Source organism: Larus michahellis, chromosome 11, assembly GCF_964199755.1.
Source record: "Larus michahellis chromosome 11, bLarMic1.1, whole genome shotgun sequence".
NCBI lineage: Eukaryota > Metazoa > Chordata > Aves > Charadriiformes > Laridae > Larus > Larus michahellis.
Window position 1 is genome coordinate 18,307,122 of NC_133906.1, and position 22,631 is coordinate 18,329,752.

Below are 22,631 nucleotides of genomic sequence, written 5' to 3' on the forward strand. Positions count from 1 at the left end.
AGCATCAATGACCATTTGTGCAGGGGGAGGCCAGCCCCAGAAAGGACTAGCCAGGTCTGCGTTCCATTTACAGGAGCTGTAAAACTGCCACCTGGCCAGTGGCTTTACGGCTTTGGATGATGCTGGTGTCAAAGACGTTTGGTGCAGGAGCCAGCTGGAACCAAGCCAGTTTTATATTTAATCTTGCCTATAAATACAAATAAAGGGTCTGTATTTTGAGTGAGCGACAGGCGCACCACGGACATTATTAAACCTTCCAAAAATAAACCTCTGCCAAAGTGAAGGGAGCCAGATTTTTCCTGGAAAGTATCAGCGCGGGGCAGGGGGTGCTAACAGGGCAGCCCCTCAGCCGCATGGCCCCTCTCCAACAGCTGCTCTGCGTCAGGAGCTCCTTCCTCCCTCTCGCTGTTTGCTTGTTTTAGCCCCAAAAATGCCTGAGCAGCTCCTCATAGAATCACAGAATGGTTCGGGTTGGAAGGGACCTTAAAGATCATCTAATTCCAGGCTCCTGCCCCGGGCAGGGACACCTCCCACCAGCCCAGGTTGCTCAAAGCCCCGTCCAGCCTGGCCTTGAACCCCTCCAGGGATGGGGCAGCCACAGCTTCTCTGGGCAGCCTGGGCCAGGGGCTCACCGCCCTCAGCGCGAAAAACTTCTTCCTGGTATCTAATCTAAATCTTCCCTCTCTCAGTTTGAAGCCATTACCCCTCGTCCTATCACTGCATGCCCTTGCAAAAAGCCCCTCTCCAGCTTTCCCGCAGGCCCCCATCCGACACTGGGAGGTTAATGTCCACCCAGCGCTAAATCAGCCCCGAGGATTTGCCTCCAGAGCGCTGCAGGAGCCAGGCCTCCGCCTCCACAGATGGAAAACCGAGCGGGTGTTGCTGTAATAACGACCTTCCTGTCCGTCCCCCCGCGGTTAGCAGCCTCTCCGCCCCTCTGCCTCCCCCTTCGCCCCGATGAACCCCCGGGGAGGCTGCGACGGAGCCCCTGCCCCGCCACTACATTTCCCAGCGGGCCGCGCGGGGGGCGGAAGCGGATGTGACGCCATGTCCGCGCGGCACGCGGCGGCAGCGGGGGGCTGCGCCGAGCGGGCCGCGCCATGGCGGCGGACGGCCGCGGGGGGCGGGAGCTGCTCGCCCTCATCCACCAGCACCTCCTCCGCGCCGGCTACGCCCGGGCGGCCCGCGAGCTGCAGGCGCAGATCGGGCAGGTAACGGGCAGCGAGGCCCGGGCGGGGCGGGAGGCAGGGGGGTCTCGGTGGGACCGGCCCTGGAGCGCGGGCCTCGGCGGGGCCGCAGGGCCTGGTCTCCCCCTCAGCGCCCACCGGACCCGTGCTGGGGGTGCCGCGCTCGCCGTGGGCCTGTGACTTCACGCCGGCCCGCCGCTCCACGCCGGACCCACGTGCTGTGCTGTCCCGTCCCGTTCGGGAGTGGGTGTCTGCTCCCTGGTGCTCCCGGGTGGGTGACCTGCCCCCCCCCCCCCCCCCCCGAGCCGGCTGAGGAGAAGGGCTGAGGTCTGTGCCCCGCCGGCTAAACTGTCCATTACCGGTGGGAAGCTGCTCCCCGAACACGTGCTGCTGCGGGTGAAGCGCCGCCGAGGGGAGGACACAGCGGGGCGGGGCAGGGGGGGCTTTAGCGGGAGCGTGTGTGCGGGGAGGAGACGTTCCCGTTTTCCTGGGGATTTCTGGAGGGGCCTCAGAGGCCTCTATTCTGTCTGGTGGCCGCATCTCAAAGCGGGGCCAGTGTCTGACTTGTGTTCTCTCTGCTTTCACAGAAATTGCTCCCTTCCCTCTTGACCTCTCTTGAGGACATCTTCACCCACTGGCAAAAGTAAGTCGAAGGAGGAAATGACTATCAAATAGATTCCAGAGTGTGTTAACGGCCAGGCTGCATGGCACGTGGGATCTTTATTTGCTGGAATTTCCCATTGTCAGAGCATTTCAGATGATAACTGTGCTCAGCAGACTTTCCTCCTAGCCTCTGATTTCAGACTGATTAGTTTCAGATGGTAAAGGTTACTTTGGTTTAAAATTTCCTGAGCTGGGGGATAAGTTGTTACTCTAGTTTTGAGCAGCTCATGCTGCTCTTGCCAGTTGGGGTTAGTACTGGAATATCGTGGGGCTCAGGGTCATGCTTTACTGCCAGAAATCTTTTCCCTAGTTCTCTTTTGCTTTCTTTTTAAAGCCATGGAGGAATATTGACCCAGGAGCAGAGAATTTGAGCAGATACTGAAATGCCAAGGCTCTTAGAGGGATTTAAACCTTGGTGTAGCGTACATCACGTATCTTCTGACTCCAAGAAATTCTACTGGTTTCAGCCTGTCCTTTCAAGTCCTTACATGTTCAGCACCTTCCTGTGTAGTTATTCCACGGAGTATCCTGTGTAAAGGTCTGCAGCCTGGAGCCTTCCCATCTGTGGGGTGTAATGACATTTGCATGTTCTTGCTTTGGTTAGATGCTGGAGCGCAGCGCTGCAGAGGCAGGCCTGGTGGCAGCTGCAGAGCCGGGTTATCGGGGAATCAGTAGAACTGGGCTTCTGTGCCCGCATTGAGCGATGGAGTGAAGATGCTCCTCAGTGTGGCCTTGCCAGCAGCCTTGGGAAGCGGGTGTTTGACTCAAAGGTGGCTTCTGCTAGAACGTCTTGTGCCTTGGCGCTAGCCTGGTTCTTTCTCTTGTGTCTCCATGATTTTCTTGAGTAGGAGAAAGACTGGATCTAGGTGAGGACGCAGCAGTGTAGGAACAGGCTTGCAGTTCCTCCATCTAACAATTTATTGCTCTCTTGAGTATTGGTGGTGGCCTTTCTCTGTGCGAGTTATCCTAGGTGCTGCTGGAAACCCTTCCAGACACTGCTACTTTTAAAGCTTAGGGGTTGACAGGGCACTTGCATCATGTTTAATTCATTTTTCTGTAGTGTCACCCTTCTCTTGCAGTCCCACCCCACAAGGATGCCTTTTATTCCTGCTCCCCCCGAGTTATGTCTGGTTTGGAGTCAAAATAAGGGCTGTAGTGACCAGTAGTTTTGTTTATCCAGAAGGTGCCCTGCCTAGCTGGAGTGCTTTCGTGTGGGTGAGCTGTGATTCTCGCGTCTTGTCACTTCGTAGGCTTTTGGCCTGAAAATGTCTTTCCTCCGACTGCGCTGCAGCTCTTGCCCTGAGGCCGTCCTTGGTGCTGTCCTTCAGAAACTCTTTCAAAGTAAACCTAACAGTTGAGATTTCCAGTTACTTAAGAGTAGCCTCCCTCCAGGGCTACGTTTAGTCTCTGAGGATGCTGGGATGGTGTGGAAGGGTGCCTGGGTGCAGGTGGAAGCTAGACCAGCTCAGCCGCAGGAGAAGCCAAAGCCATGCAGCCCTCAAATGCTCCAGGCTGCTGTAGGGCCGGCGCCTGTGGGCACTGCTGTTTTCCTCCATGCAGTAATCCGTCAGCGGTCAGCGCCTGGTCGCTCTTGACAGATGCTTACAGCAGTCTCTGTCGTGCTGTCAGCTGCCACTGAATCAGGAAGGCATTGGAGTATCGTAGCTGCCTGGGTGGCTTGCCCTGTTGTTTTATTAAAGGGATTATTACAGTAGTTCACAGCTCTCTGTAACAGCAAACGTGCCTTTGGCCTAGCCTGCTTGCAAAAAAGTTGCTGTTACAGCTATGCTACTGAAACACTCATAATAAGCACGATCTTTACTGGCAAAATCATTAAACAAACCTTATTTTTAAATTAGAAGAACAAATAAAATAAGCTAAACTGGCACAAAAGCGGGGGGTCTTTTTGCCTCTGGTAACTGTGGGTGTCTCAGGGCTTTTACCAATTTAGAAGTACTGCATGTATGAATCACACACGGACATGTGCCCAACCAATGTTACCCTTGTAATAAAGCAAATGTATTACATATGCTTTTGTTTGAAAATTAGTGATAACTTTAGCCATATCTGTTCTGCTGGTACAGGTAGGATTCAGAGCCTGGAAACATCTTTCTCCAGCTTAACATTTTAACCCAATGGAACAGCTTAAGCATTTACTACTTGTCTGTGGCCTCTTCCTCCCCTTCTTTCGACGCATCTTCTGTAGGTCCAACCACTTCCTTTCTTAAATCTCTCTGCAACCTGACTTTTCTGTCCTTTTGGCCTATGCGCCGAAGTTCAAATGGCTTTTGCAGCCTTTAGATTCATTTCTCACAGCCTCATGGAATACCAAGACCTGTTTGGGGGTCACTGCCCTAACCCTGGGCCTACATTTATCGACTGTCTGGCTGCAGCTGGAGACAGAATTGGTTCAGTAGGATGCCTTTGCACTGTGGTGAGCCTGACCAAATATGTTTTTGCTGCCCTGCTAAAGGAAGAAAGACTCTGCCTGGGACATGGGGGGGAAAAAAAAAGTCTGTGTTCAGCATCTCCTCTGAGTATTGGGGGATACATTGCTCTCGGGAGTTGCCCGAGGAGGACTAGAAATGTGCCTCGCGGGTTGGAGAGTATTTTTCCTGTCTCCTTTCCCATCTCCTTAGAGGAATGACATTGCATGTCCTTAGGCTGGAGCCTGACCTGAGAGTGGATGAATAATTGTATTGCAATTTGTTCAAAATGTCTTTTATCCCCATTTTGACGCAAATTCTGTTCCTTCAGAACTCCCTCGAATTCCAGGAGAAGAAAGGCGAGTGATGAGGATGCAGCCATCCCAGAAAAGATCAGAGTTCCTGATCCTGTGAGCAGCTCCGAGAGCTCAGAGAAAGAAGAGGATGAGAAAGAGAAGGCGAAAGCTGCGAATAGTAGGAGCCTTTCATCTCCCTGGCATTGACAGAGTAGTACTGGAGGGTTGTGTAGGAGCAGCCTGACTTGTTTGGCTAGAGAAAATGCTTGAAAAGTGATGGCTATTCCCTTGTGCTCTATGAAAAATAGGACAACTAATTTAGCACCCCCTTCTTGTGGAGTTTCTGAGGAGCACAGATGTCTGCTGAAGCTAGAAAAAACCTGTTATGATTCATGGGGGAGGGATGGGTGTTGTCGCTTGGATGAAGCCTTGGGAACACAATGCTGCCCACTGTGGAGCACCTTCTAGTTGATCCCATGTGTCTGTTGGGCCAGGAAAGGCGGGCCTGTTTCATGGATAGGGGAATGACTTGTTAGTTGGTCTGCAAAGCCAGTGCCCTCTGTCTGAAGATCGCTGGTGCAGCTGAGGTGGGAGGCATTGGCTTGCACAGTCTAACAAAAACCCGTGTGTCTGATAAGTTTTGGCTCGGTCTCATCTGCTATAGAGCAGCCCTTGGGAATATACGGATCTTGGCAGGTTCCTTGTCTTGGTGGTGGAGAGAAGGATGGGGTGGAGGAGCAAAGCACTTGCCTGTCCCAAGGGCAGCAGCAGAAGTGTTGGGACAGGTGTGAAGGTGGGACTCTGACCTGCCTACTGGGGCCTTCCTGCAGACCAGAGGCCATCTTGATGCGAGAAGCTCTGACACGATTTCTCTGTGGCTCTCTTTTGCAGCAGCCAGCCTTTCCCTGGCCACGAACTCAGGAGTGAATGTGGAAAGCAGTGAAGATGATGACTCCTCATCAGAAGAGGAGACACCAGCTGGAAAAGGTGCAGTTACGGTAAGGCAATACTTCTGTTGGCTTTGAAGGCTGATAGTACTCTGAGGCCAGGACTGTCCCAGACTTGTTGGCATGTGTAGAATTGTGGGCTGGAATTCATATTTAAATAATTTTCCTGTGCAGGCATAAGCCTTCTCTTACATATCTGTCCCCCAAGAGAGCTCTTCCCTAGAGAGCTCTATGGCTTGCCTGCTGCCTGATTGCTGTTTAAGGTATATGGTGTCCAGTTTAGCCCCTGATCTGCCTACAGGCTTCTAATTTCTTGTGTTTCCTGTAGGTGACACCAGCTGTGGTGAGTGGCAAGGCTGCCAACTCCCTGCATTCTCCGAACAAACCCACCGCCCCAGCAGGCAAAGCAGCAGCGCTCTCTGCTGCAAACAGAACTGTGGTCTCAAATAAGCAGCAGCCCAGTGCGCCAGCTGCATCTGCATCTCCGGTCAAGGCTGGGCAGAAACTGCCTGGTGCTGGGAAGCCTGGACATGCTGCAACAGCCACAGCCAAAGTAGGTCAAAGCAAAGCACCAGTAACAACCAAAGCACCGGAAAGCTCCAGCAGCAGCTCCTCATCAGAGAGTGAAGAGGAAAAAGAGACGCCAACTGTAAAGGCCCCAGCCCCCAAAGTGGGTAAGGAGCCTGTAGGATACGGTATATGCATGTGTGCTCCAGCTTTGCTGTGAATCAGGTCTGAGCCGTGCCTTCAGCATGTTCCTTTCGGCACCCTTGCTGGAAAGCTCAGAGTGATGCCTGTTCCTTGGGGAGGCTGCGAGAATACTGCAGAGCAGCCAGCTCTGGAGCTCTGTGGGATGAATCCAGCGTGCTTGCTCCCATTTCAAGCAGCAGATTCTGTGCTAAGATGTCTGTCTGGCAGCACCCAGAACTACGGGGCTGGAGATAACAGCGTAGTGTATCTGGAGGAGATGCAGTACTAATACTGCAGATGCTTTCAGCTTTTTGGAAAGGCACTGCAGCATCTTCTCTTTATTCCCAATTGCAAAGGGATTGGTTTTGGGTTTTGAAGTCATTAGGGAAATCTTTTACTGCTTTGAAGTGTGTGTGTTGGGGGTGTGTGTGAGGAATAGATCACAGAAGCTCTGAAAATGATCCTTCTCTTGGCTCTTTTCCAGAGGAGGTCCAGCCAGGCTGGGTGCCCCTGCAGGGAGCTCTCTGTGACTGGGCAGCTCCCTTTAGGGCCAGAGGGTGGCCAGGAAGAATTTCCCATCTCTGCCTGCACTCGGGGGAGTGGAGTGGTGTTTGTGGGCCAGTGTTTGTCTGGAGAAGCTGTTCCTAGCAGGCTACTGATGCTTTCAGTAGGGCTAGGCCCTCTTCCCTGCAAAACCCCTTAGCCCCCTCTGTGGCTTGCTTTATTTTGCTGACTTCAAAAGCTGCATTAGCATCATGCTCTGGGAACTCAGAGCAGGCGGCAGCTGATATCTCCTTGCTTGTGTTTCAGATCTGAAGCAGGCAGCTGGGGCCACTGAGAGCAGCAGTGAGGAATCAAGTGATGAGACATCCTCTGAGGAGGAGCTTGCAACTCCAGTGGTCCAGGTAACCTCTCCAACCCAGGTTCCTTATCTCTAGGAAATCGCTTCCCTTCCCTTGAAGGAAAGAGGAAATGCTGCAATGCTGTAGTCTGACAACACCCCCTTCCCTGAGTGTGTGGGATCGCCAAACCCAAGACCAGAGAAGCAGGCTGTGTGGCTGAGAGCCCTGCTAACCCCTGCCAGCATCAACTATTCCAACTCAGTTCCTCCTGGTGCCTGAAGTTGAGGGAGATCTTTTGATCTGTAGGAGGTGATTGGTGTGCAGCTCCACAGATGTAGTCAGGCAGTCCATAGAGAAAGTGGCTTGCTTCAAATAGTCCACAGCCCATGGGTCTGAACAAGCCTATCCTGGTCAAAGTTAGCAAGGTAGCATTCTTTAAAAGATTCCATACAATTACAACTCCTAACCTGTTTCTTGTGAGATGTCACCTGATTCTCCTATTCCCAGGCAAAACCAGCTGTGAAAACAGTGCCGGTTAATGCAACACCTGTGAAAAGTGCACCTGCTGCTCCAGTGTCCTTCAAGAAGAATGCAGTGAGACAAACAGCAGTGGCACCAAACCAGGCCAAACCCACATCCACAACGGTTCCTGGGGCTGCAAAGCCCGATGACACATCAGACAGCAGCAGCTCATCAGACAGTGAAGATGAGGAACCTCCATCAGTAACTCAAGTGCGTCTATCCAAGACTCTGCCTCTCCTTGCATGCCTCTCCAGGGCTGGGAATTGCAGTGGAAAGAAAATTCTGTAAATGCATGTAGTGCATAGCAAAGTCATGTTGCGGGTGGGAGGAAAGAGGGATGGGGTGTTTAAAGGCACCTCAGTGTCTTTGCCCTGAGCTTTAATCAAGCCATTGTGCCTTTCTTTCAAAAAAGAAAAAAATCCATCAGTACTTCTAAGTAAAAAAAAAAAAAAAAACAACAGCAATTCTTTTCCCACCTGAAGAGGCAAATTATCATGGTTGAATTTGCCTCTCGGCTATAAATTGCAATAAATAGTGTCTAGTTTGTCGAACTGTGGTGCAGCTTAGCTTCCCTGCTGGGGGGAGTGCAAAGTGCTGCAGTGTACCCCACTGGAGGGGACTGGTAGTATCAGCAGGTTGATGAAGAATGTCTGGTCTTGCTTTCTCATCTTGGGAGACTGTCCCCACACAACGAGATGAAAGGATGCTTTGTGTTTCCTGCCAGTTGCTAATCTTCCTTCAGCATTTGCCTTTCCCAGGGGGCTCTGAAATCTCTTCCCTTGATTACAGTCTGAGCAAATGAAATACACTGCTGTGGGATTTGCCTTGTTTCACGCTGTTCTCATCTTGTCCAGACAAAGACACCTCCAAAATCCTCCCAGGCCATCCCATCCCCGGTGAAACCTACACCAGCGGCATCACTCTCCGGCAAAGCAGTTCCAGCAAAACCACTTCCACTGTCCCAAGGGAAGCCAGCACCAAAGTCAGCGGTGCCAAAGCAGGCCAAAACCACGCTGGGAAGGACTGCTGCTCCCACGAACCCTGCTGAAAGTACGAAGCCAGTGGAGAGCTCTGACTCCTCAGGCAGTGAAGAAGAGGATCTCCCTGTGCCTGTCAGCCAGAAGGTAGATGATACCGCATTCGGCTTGGTGCTAAGGGATGGGACATGCAAGACAATTGTTTAGCCCTTAAATGCTACTGCTGATCTGCTTGAAACACCAGTAGCACATAGTATGTTGTTTCTCAGTCCCTCAAAGAGGAAGGTCTTCCTTTCTACTTGGAAACAAGTGTAGCCTAACTCTTCTCACCCAGAAGAGGGTGGGGGCTAACCTATTTGATACCAGCTGGTTCACTCCACTCATGCCTTCCCCTCTGGAGCGGGCCTTGTGTGGGGGGTCACAGATAGCTTGGTCTTGGCTCTCCTGTGAGGGTTTGTTTAGACCTCTCATGAGAGGAGGACCATGAACTCAGGACTGGACTCAGAGTTAGGTGGCTGAGCTTGTAGGACAACAGATCCCTTCCTGAGAGCATCCATAGGCCTCTTGTATGGAGACCTGCTGCATTGACTCTGAGCTGCAAGGATCTTTGGAAAGTGTCCTGAAAGCAGCATTCTGGAGATGGCAGCTATTATCTGCTAGGGAGGAAGGGAAGCCGGGGGCAGAGCCTCACGTGTCCTCACAAAAAGGCTCTTTGTCAACACGTCCTTTCGCTATTGACAGGCAAGAGCCAGAGAGGCTCTGCATTTTTGTCTTTATAGCCTTGGTCTGCTAAGGTGGGTGGAGGGGGACGCATCTTAACAGTTGGCTCCGTGCTGCTCTCTTCCTGCGTGATTATATGTGAAGATTCAGCTCTGGGTGGCAGGAGCAGCTATTCTGATAGCTGTGCCATGGGGTCTTGCAGTAAAACGATTGAGACTTGTCTGTTCTAGCAGGGGTTGTAGGTGAAGGATGTGCTGGGGTAGGTTTGTTTCCCCCCAGTGTTGATTTGAAGCTGGCAGCAGCAGGCAGCCATCTTGCCAACAACTATTTAACCACTTCAGCCTGTTCCCTATTGCAGACTGGTGATTACCCCTCCATAGCCACAGTCAGCAAGGAAGAGCTTGTCATCAAGGGAGCTCTATTTTTGCCAAACAGGCTGTTTCTTCCCATGTTAGTAGCCTACAGGCAGAGACCACGAGTGAAGCCTGAAGATAAACCATTAGGCTTAGCTGTGTCCACAGTCCTGTCCTCCCAGTCAAACTCTTCTTAGCTCATCCTCACCATCTGCTACTTGGGCATATGCTAACCACTGACTTACTGTATCCTGCAACTTCCTCTGGCTTCTGTGCAAGATCCAAACAGATACAGAGCGTTGGAAGCTGCTTCATCTTTCCTTGTGGGGGTGGATTAGCACAATTAAAATGAACATCATGCCTAAATTGAACTGCTTAATTGGTATGTTTACCCCTGAAGACTCAGGAATATTTAGTCAAAGAAGTTGACAAGGTGTTTGCATATTTTCGGGGGGAGGGGGAGGAGGATGGTGATGGGGGACAGTCTGGTTTGACCTTAAAGGTGCTGTGATCTGCTTTTCTTTTGCAACTGCTAATTCTGCTCTGCTTCCTCTTTCATGGATGTTTTGGGCCAAAGATGGCACTCTTTGGCTTCTTTATGGACATGCTTTGGCTTCTGCTTACCAGGACTGGGCGTGAGATGCACACGCATGTGCGTGTTGGAAATCTGTGTCTTCCTTGAGCATCCCAGGAAAACCCATGCAGGCTGCACTGGTAGAAGTTGTACCTGCAAGTTTTTATCTTGGACCACAGTCTCTGTGGGGAGAGGCCACATCTCCCAAGAGACGGAGGGTCTCTTTCCCTCCCTGAACCCTGTCCCTGCTCCCTTGCAGGTGACAGTCACACCTTTGCTGTGTCGTGACACAGCTGAGGTACTGGTCCCGATACGCTGGCGGTGCTTCCGTGGTGCACAGGCAGCAATGGAGTGTGATTGTTACAACGTGCTCGGCGCACGTGGCTCGGCGTTGTTTCCCCCTCTTGTCATGCAGCGCTGCATGATGCAAATGGACCCAGCGGAGTGGCAGATGGGTTGTGCGGGAGCTGAGTCATCACACTCGTACTGAGCCGCAGGCAGCTCCTGGTTTGGGGGCTGGAGAGGGAGCAGGAAAAATGATTTCCTCTTGAATTATTTTCCTCTTCTCTTGAGTTACTTCAGTACCTGTGACTCTTAAGTTGTCAGAAGCTCTCTGCCCGTATTACCCTGCACCCTGAGTGTAACTCAGCCGTGCTGCTGGCCTGATCCCGCCTGGGGCTGGGCTGTAGGATGTGATGGTGGTCAGCCACCTGGCAGTGACTGAGATGAGGTGGATGAAGGGACCTTGGCCTTCTCCCAGGAAGATCTCAGGAGTCCCTAGGCTGCGTAAAGCTTATAGTGGTTTCTCTGTGGATGCTGTTACATTCTTGCTGTGTCAGGATGCCTCTGTACAGCAGCTCTTTCCCAATCTCTTGCTAAGTTAGGAAATGACGCGGCCCTTGTGCTGTGCATCCGAGCAGGGGGAGAAGCCAGTCCCGTTGCTGTGAAGGTCTTCGAAGTGAGCGAGTGGGGACTGATCTTGGTAGACTCTCCCCTTACACAGCAGTGCTTGGGACAAGAGGGAGGGGAGCTAGCACGTACAAGTAGAGCGTGTGAATTCTTGAGTCTGCTTCAAGGAGTTCTCTCTCTTCAGCATTGCAAATCTGGCCTCTCTCCTGGAGATAGTGACTCACTGGTATCAAAACAAAACAGACAAGTGAGGTTTGCAATCCCCCCTCCCCAAGCGCTTGTGGAGGTTTCTGTTTCTCTAAGCAGAGTCAAAATGTGCTTGGCTTGTTCGGAGAGCTGTTCTGTAATGGGATAAACATGCAGATGCTGTTGTCTGTTTAGTGTTTGGCTTGGAGATGATAAACACTGCCCCAGTGGCAGCCCTTAGTGAGCCTGTGCCAGGAAGCGTGGTTAAGATCTGTCCTCCCGGGAGGCTGCTAGGCTGGTGCTCTCGGCTGCTGGCCAGGAGCAGCCCCCAAGTGAGCTGGTGCTGTTGAAGTCCTCTTGGTCCTTTGCTGTGGGCTGAGAAGGTATCGGTGCATTAGCAACATGGCAGGGCTGGGAGAGGGGGGTGGCAGGGGCTGTGCAGCCGGACAGAAGTCTCTCTCACCTTCTTGCAGGAGGCGTGGAGACAGAGCTCTAATGCAGGCTGCCGTCACGTGCGGGTTGGATGGGGTCTGCCCACCCTGGCAAGCGTGATGTGCTCTTTGGCAGAGGAGCCCGGAGATGAACGATGAGTGGAGTAAACTGAGTAGGCGCAGAGCACTGCGAGCCTGGAGAAAATCTGCGGGTGGTGAAGTTGCCAGATCTCTAGGCAAGCGCTCCCTCTCCCTCTGCCACCGCTAGCCTTCAACAGTGTGCAGGAGGCGTGTCTGCAGCCCTGGCCCAAGCTGGGAGAGGGGCTGGGAAGAGATTGTCTCACCTGGCAGTTGGGTATCTGATGCTGCAATAACTGTGGCTTCCTAGTGCTGACACACTAGTTGCTTGGGGCAGTGCCTTGTGGCCTGTCCTGGGACATCAGAGTGTTGACAGGTACTCTAGAAAGGCACAGCCCAAGTGAGTTGCAGGGGTTTTTTGTTGTCTGGAGATTCCTAAGTTCTTAGATCTGTTGACAGGTCAGTTTCCAAGGTCCTCAATCATACCCTGGGTCCCAGTCTGTCTCTACCTGTCCTCTGCATTCCCAAATGTTTGTGTCGGCCCTGTGTCTCTGCTTTCTCCAGCAGCTCTAGGATGTAGGTGCTTTTGATAGTCTCTGAATCTTGCAAGCGTTCTGGCACAGGTCTTCGCAGCTCCTACTTATTGCCCAAGCTGGGGGGAGGTTGTGCTTAACTGAGAGTCTCCCTTGGAATGGGGGTCTCAGGGTTGCGGTGTTTTCCTGCTCTCAGGCTCCTGTCCAGCCAGTATATCGGCATCAGTAAGGAATTGCTGTTATGAGCACTGTTAGCCCTGCGTGCTCGTGTGGTAAAACACACTTGGGCTTCCTGTCAAAAGCATATTGCTAAATGCAGTGGTATGTCTCCTCAGCAGCTCAGTACAGGCAGTAACTGAAGCCCCTTCCAATCTTGACACGCCAAGGATAGAGTGAGTGTTAGTAACAGCTGTGTTAGGGTAAAACAAAACCCAACTTGAGCTGAAACTGCGCTTAAACTCCTAAACAACACCTGTACTAATACCACATTTCTGGGCCTGTGTTTCTTTTTTGTTAAGAGGTTAACAAAACAACCTGGGCCTGTTACCAACCTCAGCCAGGCTGCTCAAGCTGGTTTGCCTGAAAAAGCAGTGGGGAGCACCTTGAAAAGCCAGGCCTCAGAAAGCGAGAGCAGTGACTCATCTGACAGTGAAGAGGAGTCCCCTGTGGCACAGACACAGCCTCCGCAAGCTGGTAAGTCTTCGGGTAGTGGCCAGGATCCCTCACCTGCATCCTGGTGGGTTTCCTTCTCTCCCCTGCCCATGGAACAGCCCAGACTGTTGTGATAGCTCCTGCTCTGGAGAGACACGGAGAGCAACTCTTTCTCATGGTTACAATCTCTTGTGCTTTTCCTGCAGTGAACATCAGTGCCGTACCCCAGCCAACAAACGTGAAGAAGGCTCCGGCACCAGCCCCAGCCCCTCCACCTGTAGACAACAGTGATGATTCCAGTGAGGAGTCGGATTCAGAGGAGGAAATAATCCCCCCTTCGCAGGTGAGAAGCTGTTGACCTGCTGGCTGTGTATGCTGTTAGCCCTGTGTGCTCAGGAGGCCTCAGGACTTGCGAGGTGGTAGTTGGGTGGGTGATGAGCGGTGCAGAGAGGAGCCCTCCTGTTGGCTGGATCGGGTTTACTTGGAGGCATTCCTGGGTCTCACTGGCCCCAGCTCTGGGTGTATGTCTTGACTGCAGCAAGCTTGGATTGTGTGAGAGCAGGGGAGGGTGTGAATGTTTTCAGGAACATGAGTAGACGCGTGAGCCCAGACCTCCTCTGGGACTCTGTCCCCTTTGTCCTGCTCCAGGGAGTTAGGCTGGAAAAGCAGCCAAATTCTTGCAGGCAGAGTCTTTCCACGAGCTGCGTAGCTCTAAGGCATCTCGTCCCCTGTTTCTTCCCGAACCGTTGTGTGTGGGGTGCAGCTGGAGCTCTCTGGACTCCCCGTCCACAAGCCTCGGGAGGCTGGAAGTATCTGCCCTGAAGGGTGGCACAGTGGCCCTGCTGCCTTTCAGCTGGAGGAGCCAGACCCGTGCCTTGGAGAAGGGAGGTGACCCCCATATCTGTGCAGATGCACTGCTGAGTGTCATAGAGCTTTTCCCAGCTCTCTCACCTGAGTCTCTTCATGTCTCCATGCCAGTCCCACAGGGCCGTGGCTGAGCTCCCTAGGGCCTGAGCCACCTCGGTGTGTGGGTTGGGTGTCTCTGCACCTCTACTGCAGTTTGAGCCCGAGAAAGAAACCACATGAAGAAGCCTTGACTGAGAAACGTGGCTGCTGTTCCTCGGTGGTGGTGGTGGCTTGGCTGGTGCTCTGAGCCCAAGGCTTAGTGGCCAGGTGGCTTTTTGTCCTGCACATATGTGTCCCCTGTCTGGCCAGCACCCTTGCTGGGAGAGGGAGATCATGTGTTCTCAAGGAAACCCTTCACCGTGTTGGCCTGATGCTGTGGCCAGCAGAAAGGCTGTTGCCCCCCAGCTGGCGGGCAGGCAGCCAGCCTGAGCAGTCCTTGATTAAAGCGTGTTTATAGTACCAAGATTGTATAAAATAACGCTGTTGCTGTAACTTGAGCTTTGTGCAAGGCAGGCTGAGAGCTCACGTCGGATTGGCGGCTCTCTGCGTGGTGGAGCGTTTGCTTTCCTTTCTGAAGGCCAGATGTTGTGTGTTGTGCGAGGAAAATGTCAGCCCACAAAGGCCCAGCTTGTCAGAGATCTGGAGAGGGAGGTCACGTAGCCTCCTTTGTAACACAAACCAGGAGGCTGAGCACTCCTTCATCCCTCCTGCTCCCTCCTCTGCTGGCATTTGTGTTTTGGGACCTGATGTCAGTGTCTGATTTCCATGCCCCTGGCTCTTCTATTTTTAACCCCTCTTACGTTGATTTTGATGGAAAGTTTCAAATGTGAGGCAACAAAATTGCTTCTTGTTAATTTGTTCTGCAGTCTGTGGCTTGCTTGTGGACCTGAAGGCAGATTTGCCCCGTGGTTGGTGTCTTTGCTTTATCTCCGTTGCCAATTAACTGTCAATGTGTGATTTTTAGAGTGTAGGAGACATCCTGGAGTCTGAGTGCCCGCTTTGCAAAGTCGGGATTGCAACTGCAGTCGTGCTGCAGTGGATAGGGATCTCTCAGCCTGCAAGCACATCACATTTTTGCCTGCCTGCCCTCAGGGTGGGTGCCTTTGGGGCACTGAGCTAATGCTTTAGGCACTCCTGGGGCACTGGTCCTCATTTTTCTCCTCCTGGCTGTGCCAGAGGCCCTGCTCAGAGGCTCATAGGAGACAGAGCTGGCCTGTAAAGGGGAAAAAAAAATATAAATATGAGCCTTAGTGCTGTGCTGAAAATGATGGAAGAAGGGCTCAGGAGTTAGTGGTAGATTGGTGTATGCTTCTGTCTCTTTTCCCTCTAAGCTGTGCTCTGTCCTGATTTTCTTTCCCATCTATTTTAGAGTCTGTCCCGGCAGAACGTCAAAGCAACCAAGGTTTCGAGCACAGTGGCTGCCAAGGCTAATGCCACCCTGCCTTCAGGGAAGGGGATAAAAGCGCCTGCAGTCCCTCCGGTTAGCAGAGTGTCTGAGAGCTCGAGTAGCGATTCCTTGGACCAGGACGTGCTGGTGGGAGAGGTAATGACGGAGGGGACTAAAGTGGGGAGCTTCCCTGGAGAGAGTGGGCAGATGGCTGTGCTGGAGCCTGAGGCTGGTGCAGTGTCCCCAGCTGAGCAGGGGAGAGGGAGGCTGCTCTGCTTTAACCACTGGTATTGCACCATAAGGTGAGGCAGATGAGCAGAGGGTGGCCCTGGTACCTTTGCTGTTCCTGCCTCGCAGCTGGCTGGCAGGTTTCTTCCTCCTTTTGTCATAGCAGTGTGCTGTACAGTCGGGAGTTGCGTGCTAAGCCACAGCTGCCTGCTTCATCTCTGGACTGGGGGGAGAGATGGGGGTCTCTGTGCCCTGCATGAGAGGTTCTTGTGCTAATCTTGACACAAACTAGAGCAGTACAGCTGAAGAAGGTGGTCCAAGCCCCATCTACTCTCGGATGCTTCTTACAGTTCCTGGGCATGAGCAATCATTCCTCCTTCCAAATGCATTTCATCTTCCTCTCCCTAGGCCTCCTCCCCTCTTTCTTGCGTAAAGCAAACGGTTCCTGTGGGAAAAGCACCTCCAGCCAACACTGCTACCCTGCAGGCGGCTTCGCTCCTGGGAAGTCCCAACGCCAAGTCAGGGAAGCCAGCCCTACCGCCAGCACAGGATGCCCAGCTGAGCCAGGCCGCGCCACCCACCCAGGCAGAGGAGACCTCGGACAGTAGCAGTTCCTCAGACAGTGATGAGGAGGAGACGCCCCAGCAGCCCCCCAAACCTGGTCAGTTCTCCCAGGAAGATGCTCTCAGTGCTGCTGGCCAGGCCAGGGTGGGGACAATGCTTTGTTATCCTGTGAGAAGTGTGTCACCTTCACATAGCGGTTTGAGAGAGGTTCCTCCTCTCCAGCTTGGCAGAGCACTCCCCTTTCCTTGGAGGCAGAAGGCCTTTTGGTGGCAGTAACTGTGCTGGGTAGGTGAGGTCAGCCCCAGGTGGCAGTGGTGGGTTTAATGGGATGAACTCTGCTCCTCCAGCAGGCTTGCAGCAGAAACCAGAAGGGACCCAGCTGGCCCACAGCTCCTCCTCGGAGTCCAGTGAGGAGGAGGAGGACGAGGGGGCAGCATCGCAGGTATGGTACCTGAACAGGCTGTGATCCTGTGGGATCTTGCATCTGGCTCATAAGTAGGAGACGGAGGGGATTGGATTCTCAGCCATAGCCAACAGCATGCCAAGTGGGTTTGCCAGCACAGAAGTGGGGGCTCCCCAGTGCGGTGCTGTGAGCAGCGCCTTTTGGTGGGGGCAGAGAGAGGCCTTTGACCCTGGACTGCTTCCCCAGACAGACAGGTCTTGGGTCCAGAGCTCATGGTGCCTTCATCAGGGGAAGGGATGTGAGGAGGTGGTGCCTTGCAAGGGTTAAACCAGGAGAACTGGTGCACAGTGCCCATAGCAGCAGAATTTTTTTTCTCTGCTTTTATTTGTAACTTAACCTGTGTCCAAGCCATTAAATTCCCTTTGTAAGTAATGTGCAAGGCGTGCAGCACATCTGCAGTGCATTAGCTGTGCGTGGGTGCATGCTAATGGCCAGGAGCCTCCCCCAAGCTCGCTTTACTGGGCGAGAACAAAGAGGAGACCCTCTCCCATCAGCTCTTGCTGCTGTAAGATCTCAGCCAGTGTCTGTCAGTGCTGGCCCCCTCTTCTGGCAGCCCTGGCCTCTCTGCAGGGCTGGCTGAGTGGTGCAGGATCACTCTGCAGGTGGCCAAAGGTGGGTCCTTCACTTGGAATATGGGGGCAAGAGCAGCAGAGACAGATCTGTGTGTCTGCTGTGTGGGAGGCTGTCTTGCTGTGACTCTTCAGTGTGTCTGTGCTGTTTCAGTCCCTCCTTACAGGCTATCTGGGCCTCTCGAGGACCCCAGCAGCACCCCAGGCACCAAAGACGGTTCCCCCCCAGCCTGTAGTCAAAGTGGGGCAAGGGAAAGCAGCCGTGACTGCTGCAAACTCCCTTGCCAAGGCCTCCACGAAAGCAGCCCCAGCTGACAGCTCGAGCAGTGACAGCAGTGACTCTGACACAGACGTCAGCCAGGTGGCTGCAAACCACAAAGCAGGTGGGTCTCCTTTGGCGAGGTTGGGAATCTGCTTGGTCCAGGAGCAAAGCTGTGCTGGCACAGGAGGGTGACACTGGGACGGGGCCCTGTTCCCAGTGTGTCTCCACCGCAGAGCCCAGTAGCGTGGAGTGCTGCTGCCGTCTGCTGGCTTCCTGTGGCCACAACACAGCCCTCTTCTTGAACACCCCTCTTGTGCTGGTTGGCTTGTTGAGGCTCTGTGCTTTTGGTTCTTCCAAATTCTGCTCTAACTGCAATAATTAATGCAATTAATGGAAGTGGGTAGAGCTCTCCCTAAAACCTGTGCCCACTGCATTGGTGTGCTGCGGTAGGGATGGCTCCTAGGGAATGTTTAAACACTGGCTGAAGAACATCTGCTATAGAGTGCTGGCATTCAAGCCTCCCCTCGGTCTTTCTGGACTCTGTAGCTTGTCTGGAGGGCAGAGAACGGGAAGCAAGTGGGAAGACATATGGAGAAACAAAATGTCTGGCCATTTCCCTATCGCCCTGATTTGTTGGCAAATTATAAAACTCGGAGCTGGAAGCTGCTTCTGCTCTGGTGTCACCCTGGCACCTTCAGATGAGCTCTGGCCTGGCTGTGAGCTCTGGCCCACTCTAGAGGCTCAAATGGGTCTGTTGGCCTCTTGGGCACATCGTTAAGTTGTGGAAAGGGCTGTTGAGGGGGTGAGAACTATATATACGTTCAAGTCCCAGGTGCTGAGGGATATGCCATTGGTAATGGTTAAACGTGGTGGTGTGGATACCCCCTCCACCTTGGGAAGTCCCTGGCTTTGCTGGGGGTGGTGTCCTGGGGGGGGGACTGCTCTATCTGTGCTCACCCATCTCGTGCTACAGTTTCCTGTAGTCTAGTCCCTATTCTCCATGGATGTGGCCAAAGCTGTTGTGTCTGTTGTCACCCACATCCATTGCCAGATACTTTATCTTGGGCTGAGGGATCTTTCCCTGGCTCTGCTGTAGTTGGGATGGCCAGCAGGCTTTGCTTTTGAGGGAGAAGGAGATGCTTCTCTTCAAACTCAAGCATATTTCCGTCCTCCAGTAACTCTGTGGTCTACGTAACGAATGCTCCCTGAGTCATCTTCTCTCTTTTGTCATTGTTTCCGCAGAAAACAACCCCCCTCCAGGGCAGGAAGCCACAGGAACCTCCAACAAAGAGAAGGTGGCAGGAAAAATGGAGCCAGATCATGCCAGCGTCAAACCTTCCCCAGTCAAGAAAGCCCTGGCTGTGAAAGAGAATGATGTTGGGGCAAAAGGGGTGCAAGTGACCCCAGCATCATCTGCAGTGTTCTCCATCCCACAATCAGAGGAGTCAAGCTCGGGGACCGAAACTGAGGTCACCACTGCTGCCAAAGTTCCTGCAGTTGAAACACTGAAAGGGTTGGAAGAGAAGAAGAAGAAGAAAAAGGAGAAAAAAGAAAAGAAGGAAAAGAAGAAATCTTCCTCCACGGCAGACAAGGCTGTGAAAACATCGAAGAGCAAAGACAAAGAGAATAAGAAGCAGAAAACGTCTCAGAAGCGGAAACTGCCAGGAGAGGATGGGGCTGTTGGGCAGCCCAAGGAGAAGAAGCGGAAAGGGCAAGCTAATGAAGAAGTATCCAAAAAGAAAAAGAAGAAAGCAGCTGGTGATCTGGAGAAGGTGCCAGGCAGCAAGGAAAAGAAAAAATCAGCGAAAAGTAAGCATCGCTGTCTTGGGGCTGCATTTACAATAGGTTCTCAAAGCTGATGCATGTTCAGCCTCTGGTGCAGGGCCTTGTAAGTAGCACCCACTTTCCCGTTAGCTTTCTGCTTGGCTATGTCCCTCTTGGCCCACCCAAAGCCAATGCCGGATTTTTAACACCCCACTTCGATGTTTTTCTGCAGTCTCAGCACCGGGTCGTGTTGCAGACAGCAAGCTGGGCTCTCCCGCCCCTCTGTCCTACGTCCGGCACAGTGGGAACTGCGTTAATACTCGCTCTGATCCTTGCTGCTTGCAGAGCAAGCTGGTGTCCCCGTGCATCTTCTATGGCATGACCTGTCCCTCCAGGGCTTTCTCCTTTCCTGGCCTTTACCCTGGCTGGAAGCAGCTGTGTAGCTGAGGGCTGGCAAAGGGTTGAGGTGAGTCTGCATTGAACTTCCTGAGGCTTCTTTGCCCGCCTTGCGTGGCCTGCCCGACTGTGCTGGGCTTGGAGGAGTTCTTGCTAGTTGTAAGCCACGAGGCCTGTGTTCTGCGTGGTGCCCTGCGCTGTGTCTGCGGCGTAGAACAGCTCTGCTAACCCAGCTGGCTGCCCTGGCTCCCCTGTGGCAAATGCGACGTGCGCTAGCAGAGAGCTAAGGTGAAATGTGGCTGGGGAATGGCAGGCAGAAGGTCCCTGACGTGCCGTGGGCATGCAGAGGATGCCAGCATTCACATATGCAGGGCTGTCTGTTAGTCAGAGCTTCCTGAACACGGCCCCTTGCTGCCAGCCTCTTTTTTTAAAAGAGCTCAGCCTTGAAATCTGCGCTGTCATCTGCCGTGTCAGCCACTGCTGTTCCCTGTGGGGTGACAGTGCCCCTTCCTGACCCTGCCTGATCAGTGTCTGTGCTGCAACGTGGTGAGCAGCTCATTCAAGAGATTGAACTCAAGGCTATTACTGCTGCTTTCAAACCCCTGGAGAAAAGAGGAGGATGGTCCCAGCCTCCTGCTCGTTGCTCCCAATGAAGAGTGTTTCCTGCCCCTCTTATCTGCACGCCTCTCTAGTGCTCCCTTTGCTGCCCTAATGCAAAGGCAATTATTTTTCCTTGCAGTGCAGACTGCATTTGCAAATCGAAGATGATTCTGTGCTGGATCTTGTAGGCTTTTTTTTTTTTTTTTTTTTTTTTTAAATAAAGGGGAGATGGAATAGAGGGGACAGATCTGCCGGGGTTTCTGTTCCACAGAGCTGCAGCCCTTCGTTTTGGAGGAGACAGACTCGTCTGTCAGCTGTTGCACAGGGGTGCGCTGGAGCCTCTTGGAGCGGTTGTGCTGAGCTGAGCCGAGCCTTGTGTCCGTCCTGTGTTAGTAGCTCCCCTTGATCTGATTTCTGGCATGTGCCCAGCTACTTCAGCGCTGCAGCAGTTCCTGGGATTGGGTGGGCAGCAGGAGGTGGAAAGAAGGGGATCCTATGTAATTCTGCCTGTGCGTGTGCATGGATGGTGGGATCAAACCCTTCTGGCTGGGAGGTACTGGAGAAGGAGCCCTGGGTGCAGCTGTCGTGTAGCAGGGCTCTGCCCTCGCCCAGTTACTGCTCTGGAAAGCCTGCTTACGTTTGGATGTGATCAAAAACTTACTGGCGATGCTCCTACCACTCTGTACTCCATCTCAGAGGCTAGCGATACTAGTCCCTCTCTTAGTTGCGTTTTCTTTCCCTCTTCCAGAAAAAAAGACTGGAAAAGAAAAGAAGAAGAGCAAAAAGGGGTCTTCGGAAGGGGAGCCTGTAGCAGATGGTTCTGAGGAGGTTCACAAGAAGAAGAAGAAGGTATGTGCAAGGCCCTGGGATGGGGTACCGTGGGGAGAGCTGGTCTGAACCATGGTTGTGACACTCATCCCTGCAGTGTGCCACGCTGGAGAGGAACGGAGCCGTGTCCCGGCCTTGCTGGCAGTACAGAGGAGGCCGCAGTTAATTGTGGCTAGTCTTGAGACACCCTGACCTTTGGTTGGGATTGGGGTGGCTCGAGGAAGGGCTTGTTCCTGTATCGCTCCCCCAGGAGAGATCCCTTTCCCTGGAAGGGTCAAACCCAGGGGCCCTTTTGGTGGCAGAGAACCTACCCAAGGAGTAAGTGCTCTTCTTCGGCTCTCTGTTCATCTAGCTGTTTTCAGCAGAAACTGGAGTTCCTGGGGGCTTGGCAGGCTATTGCATCCCATCCCGAGGGCTAGGAGCGGGGGCAGAAGTTAGACTGTAGGATGTTCCTTTTAATGGCTATGGCCCTGTAGAGATGGTAGCCAAGAAGCCTCTGTGGCTTTGCTGGGTCCTTCATGTTTGTGATGCAGATGATTTTAATTTAATGTTTACCCTTTTCTTTGTAGAAGAAGAAAACAGCTGAGCCTGAAGGATTGTGAGAAGGTACATGGCCTGTGGGGACTGTCAGTTGGTACCTCGGAACGGCGGTAACCTTGGCCAAATTCAGTACTCCTGGGCCAGTCTTGGGAAGACAATGTGCCCTCTAAATGCTCACTGAGTCAGCCTGGCCTTAGATTAGAGGGCCAGGGAGTGGAGCGGTGTAAGGAATGTCACGCAGCAGCGTGCTGGCTTCTCTGGATGTGTTTGACCTCAACTCTTTAGCTGCTGAGAACTGGATGTCCAGCCTGGATGTTGCTGTCCTCTGTCATCAGCAGAGATAAGCGGCCTCTGGCAGTGTCCCTCTGTCCCTGCTGACCACAGGGAGCTTGGAAAAGTAATGTGGATTAGATGGTGATGTTGTAGCCACCTGGAAACGGACCAGATGACTCTGCCCCTGCTCTGCTCAGCTCTAAGGCTGTTCTCCTCCTCCCCATCCCTAACTCTTTTAACTCCTCTCCCCAAAGGTACCGCATTCCTGTGATTAAGGATTTATGGGTGAAGATCAAACAGAAGAGAGGAAAAGGAAGCCCATCAGGAGAATTCCAACTTACCTTTTTTTTTTTTTTTAAAAAATAATAGTTTATAACTTCTTTTAACTGTGACTTTTAGAGCAGAGCAGTGTAGCTTTCTGCCTCCTCCTGCCCTGCTGGGGTCCAGAGATGTGTTTATTGCCCCTCCCGACGGTTTGCCTGTTGCACAGGGACTGAACTGAAGGAGGCAGTTTGACCAGAGAAGAGCCAGGTTGCGTAAACTGCTTTCCTCCTAGTTGACACCCAGACATCTCTTTCCCTTTCTCATCACAGAGCTATATTTTTAAGAGAAACTTTTACCTTTTTTTTTTTTTTTTCTTCCCCCTTCTGTGATTTGTGGTGTCAGTCCTTTTGCTACTATGGAAGAGAGCCTCTCGGGTTTACTTTTTATTCCGACACTGACACGGCAGCGATTATTGTTTCCCTGGAGTTGCACTGAACAGCTGTGTCCAGCAGCTGTTCTCAGCCAAGGTGGCACAAGTTTTTGTGGTTTTTTTTTTTTTATGGAATACAAAATAAATATATTAAAAAAAAAAAAAAAAAAAA

At 52.6% G+C, this 22,631-nt stretch overlaps 1 protein-coding gene across 8 annotated transcripts; it reads left to right on the forward strand.

Annotated features, from left to right (window-relative positions):
- The first annotated feature begins 1,061 nt into the window (after nucleotides 1–1,061).
- On the forward strand, nucleotides 1,062–22,610 carry TCOF1 (treacle ribosome biogenesis factor 1). 8 transcript variants are annotated; one of them, XM_074603413.1, is made up of 18 exons: nucleotides 1,062–1,211; nucleotides 1,775–1,830; nucleotides 4,608–4,750; nucleotides 5,464–5,570; nucleotides 5,848–6,193; nucleotides 7,020–7,114; nucleotides 7,559–7,783; nucleotides 8,428–8,697; nucleotides 12,853–13,027; nucleotides 13,192–13,328; nucleotides 15,261–15,434; nucleotides 15,915–16,167; nucleotides 16,418–16,512; nucleotides 17,257–17,485; nucleotides 18,607–19,173; nucleotides 20,873–20,973; nucleotides 21,522–21,558; nucleotides 22,020–22,610. In XM_074603413.1, exons 1-17 carry the CDS (start codon nucleotides 1,101–1,103, stop codon nucleotides 21,552–21,554), a joined length of 3,117 nt encoding a protein of 1,038 aa, XP_074459514.1. In that variant the 5' UTR covers nucleotides 1,062–1,100; the 3' UTR covers nucleotides 21,555–21,558; nucleotides 22,020–22,610. The 8 variants fall into 8 exon arrangements, with proteins under 8 accessions (XP_074459514.1, XP_074459518.1, XP_074459513.1 ...); XM_074603417.1 differs by having other exon boundaries at nucleotides 21,525–21,558; nucleotides 22,020–22,157; XM_074603412.1 differs by having other exon boundaries at nucleotides 21,522–22,610.
- Nucleotides 22,611–22,631: the final 21 nt, after the last annotated feature.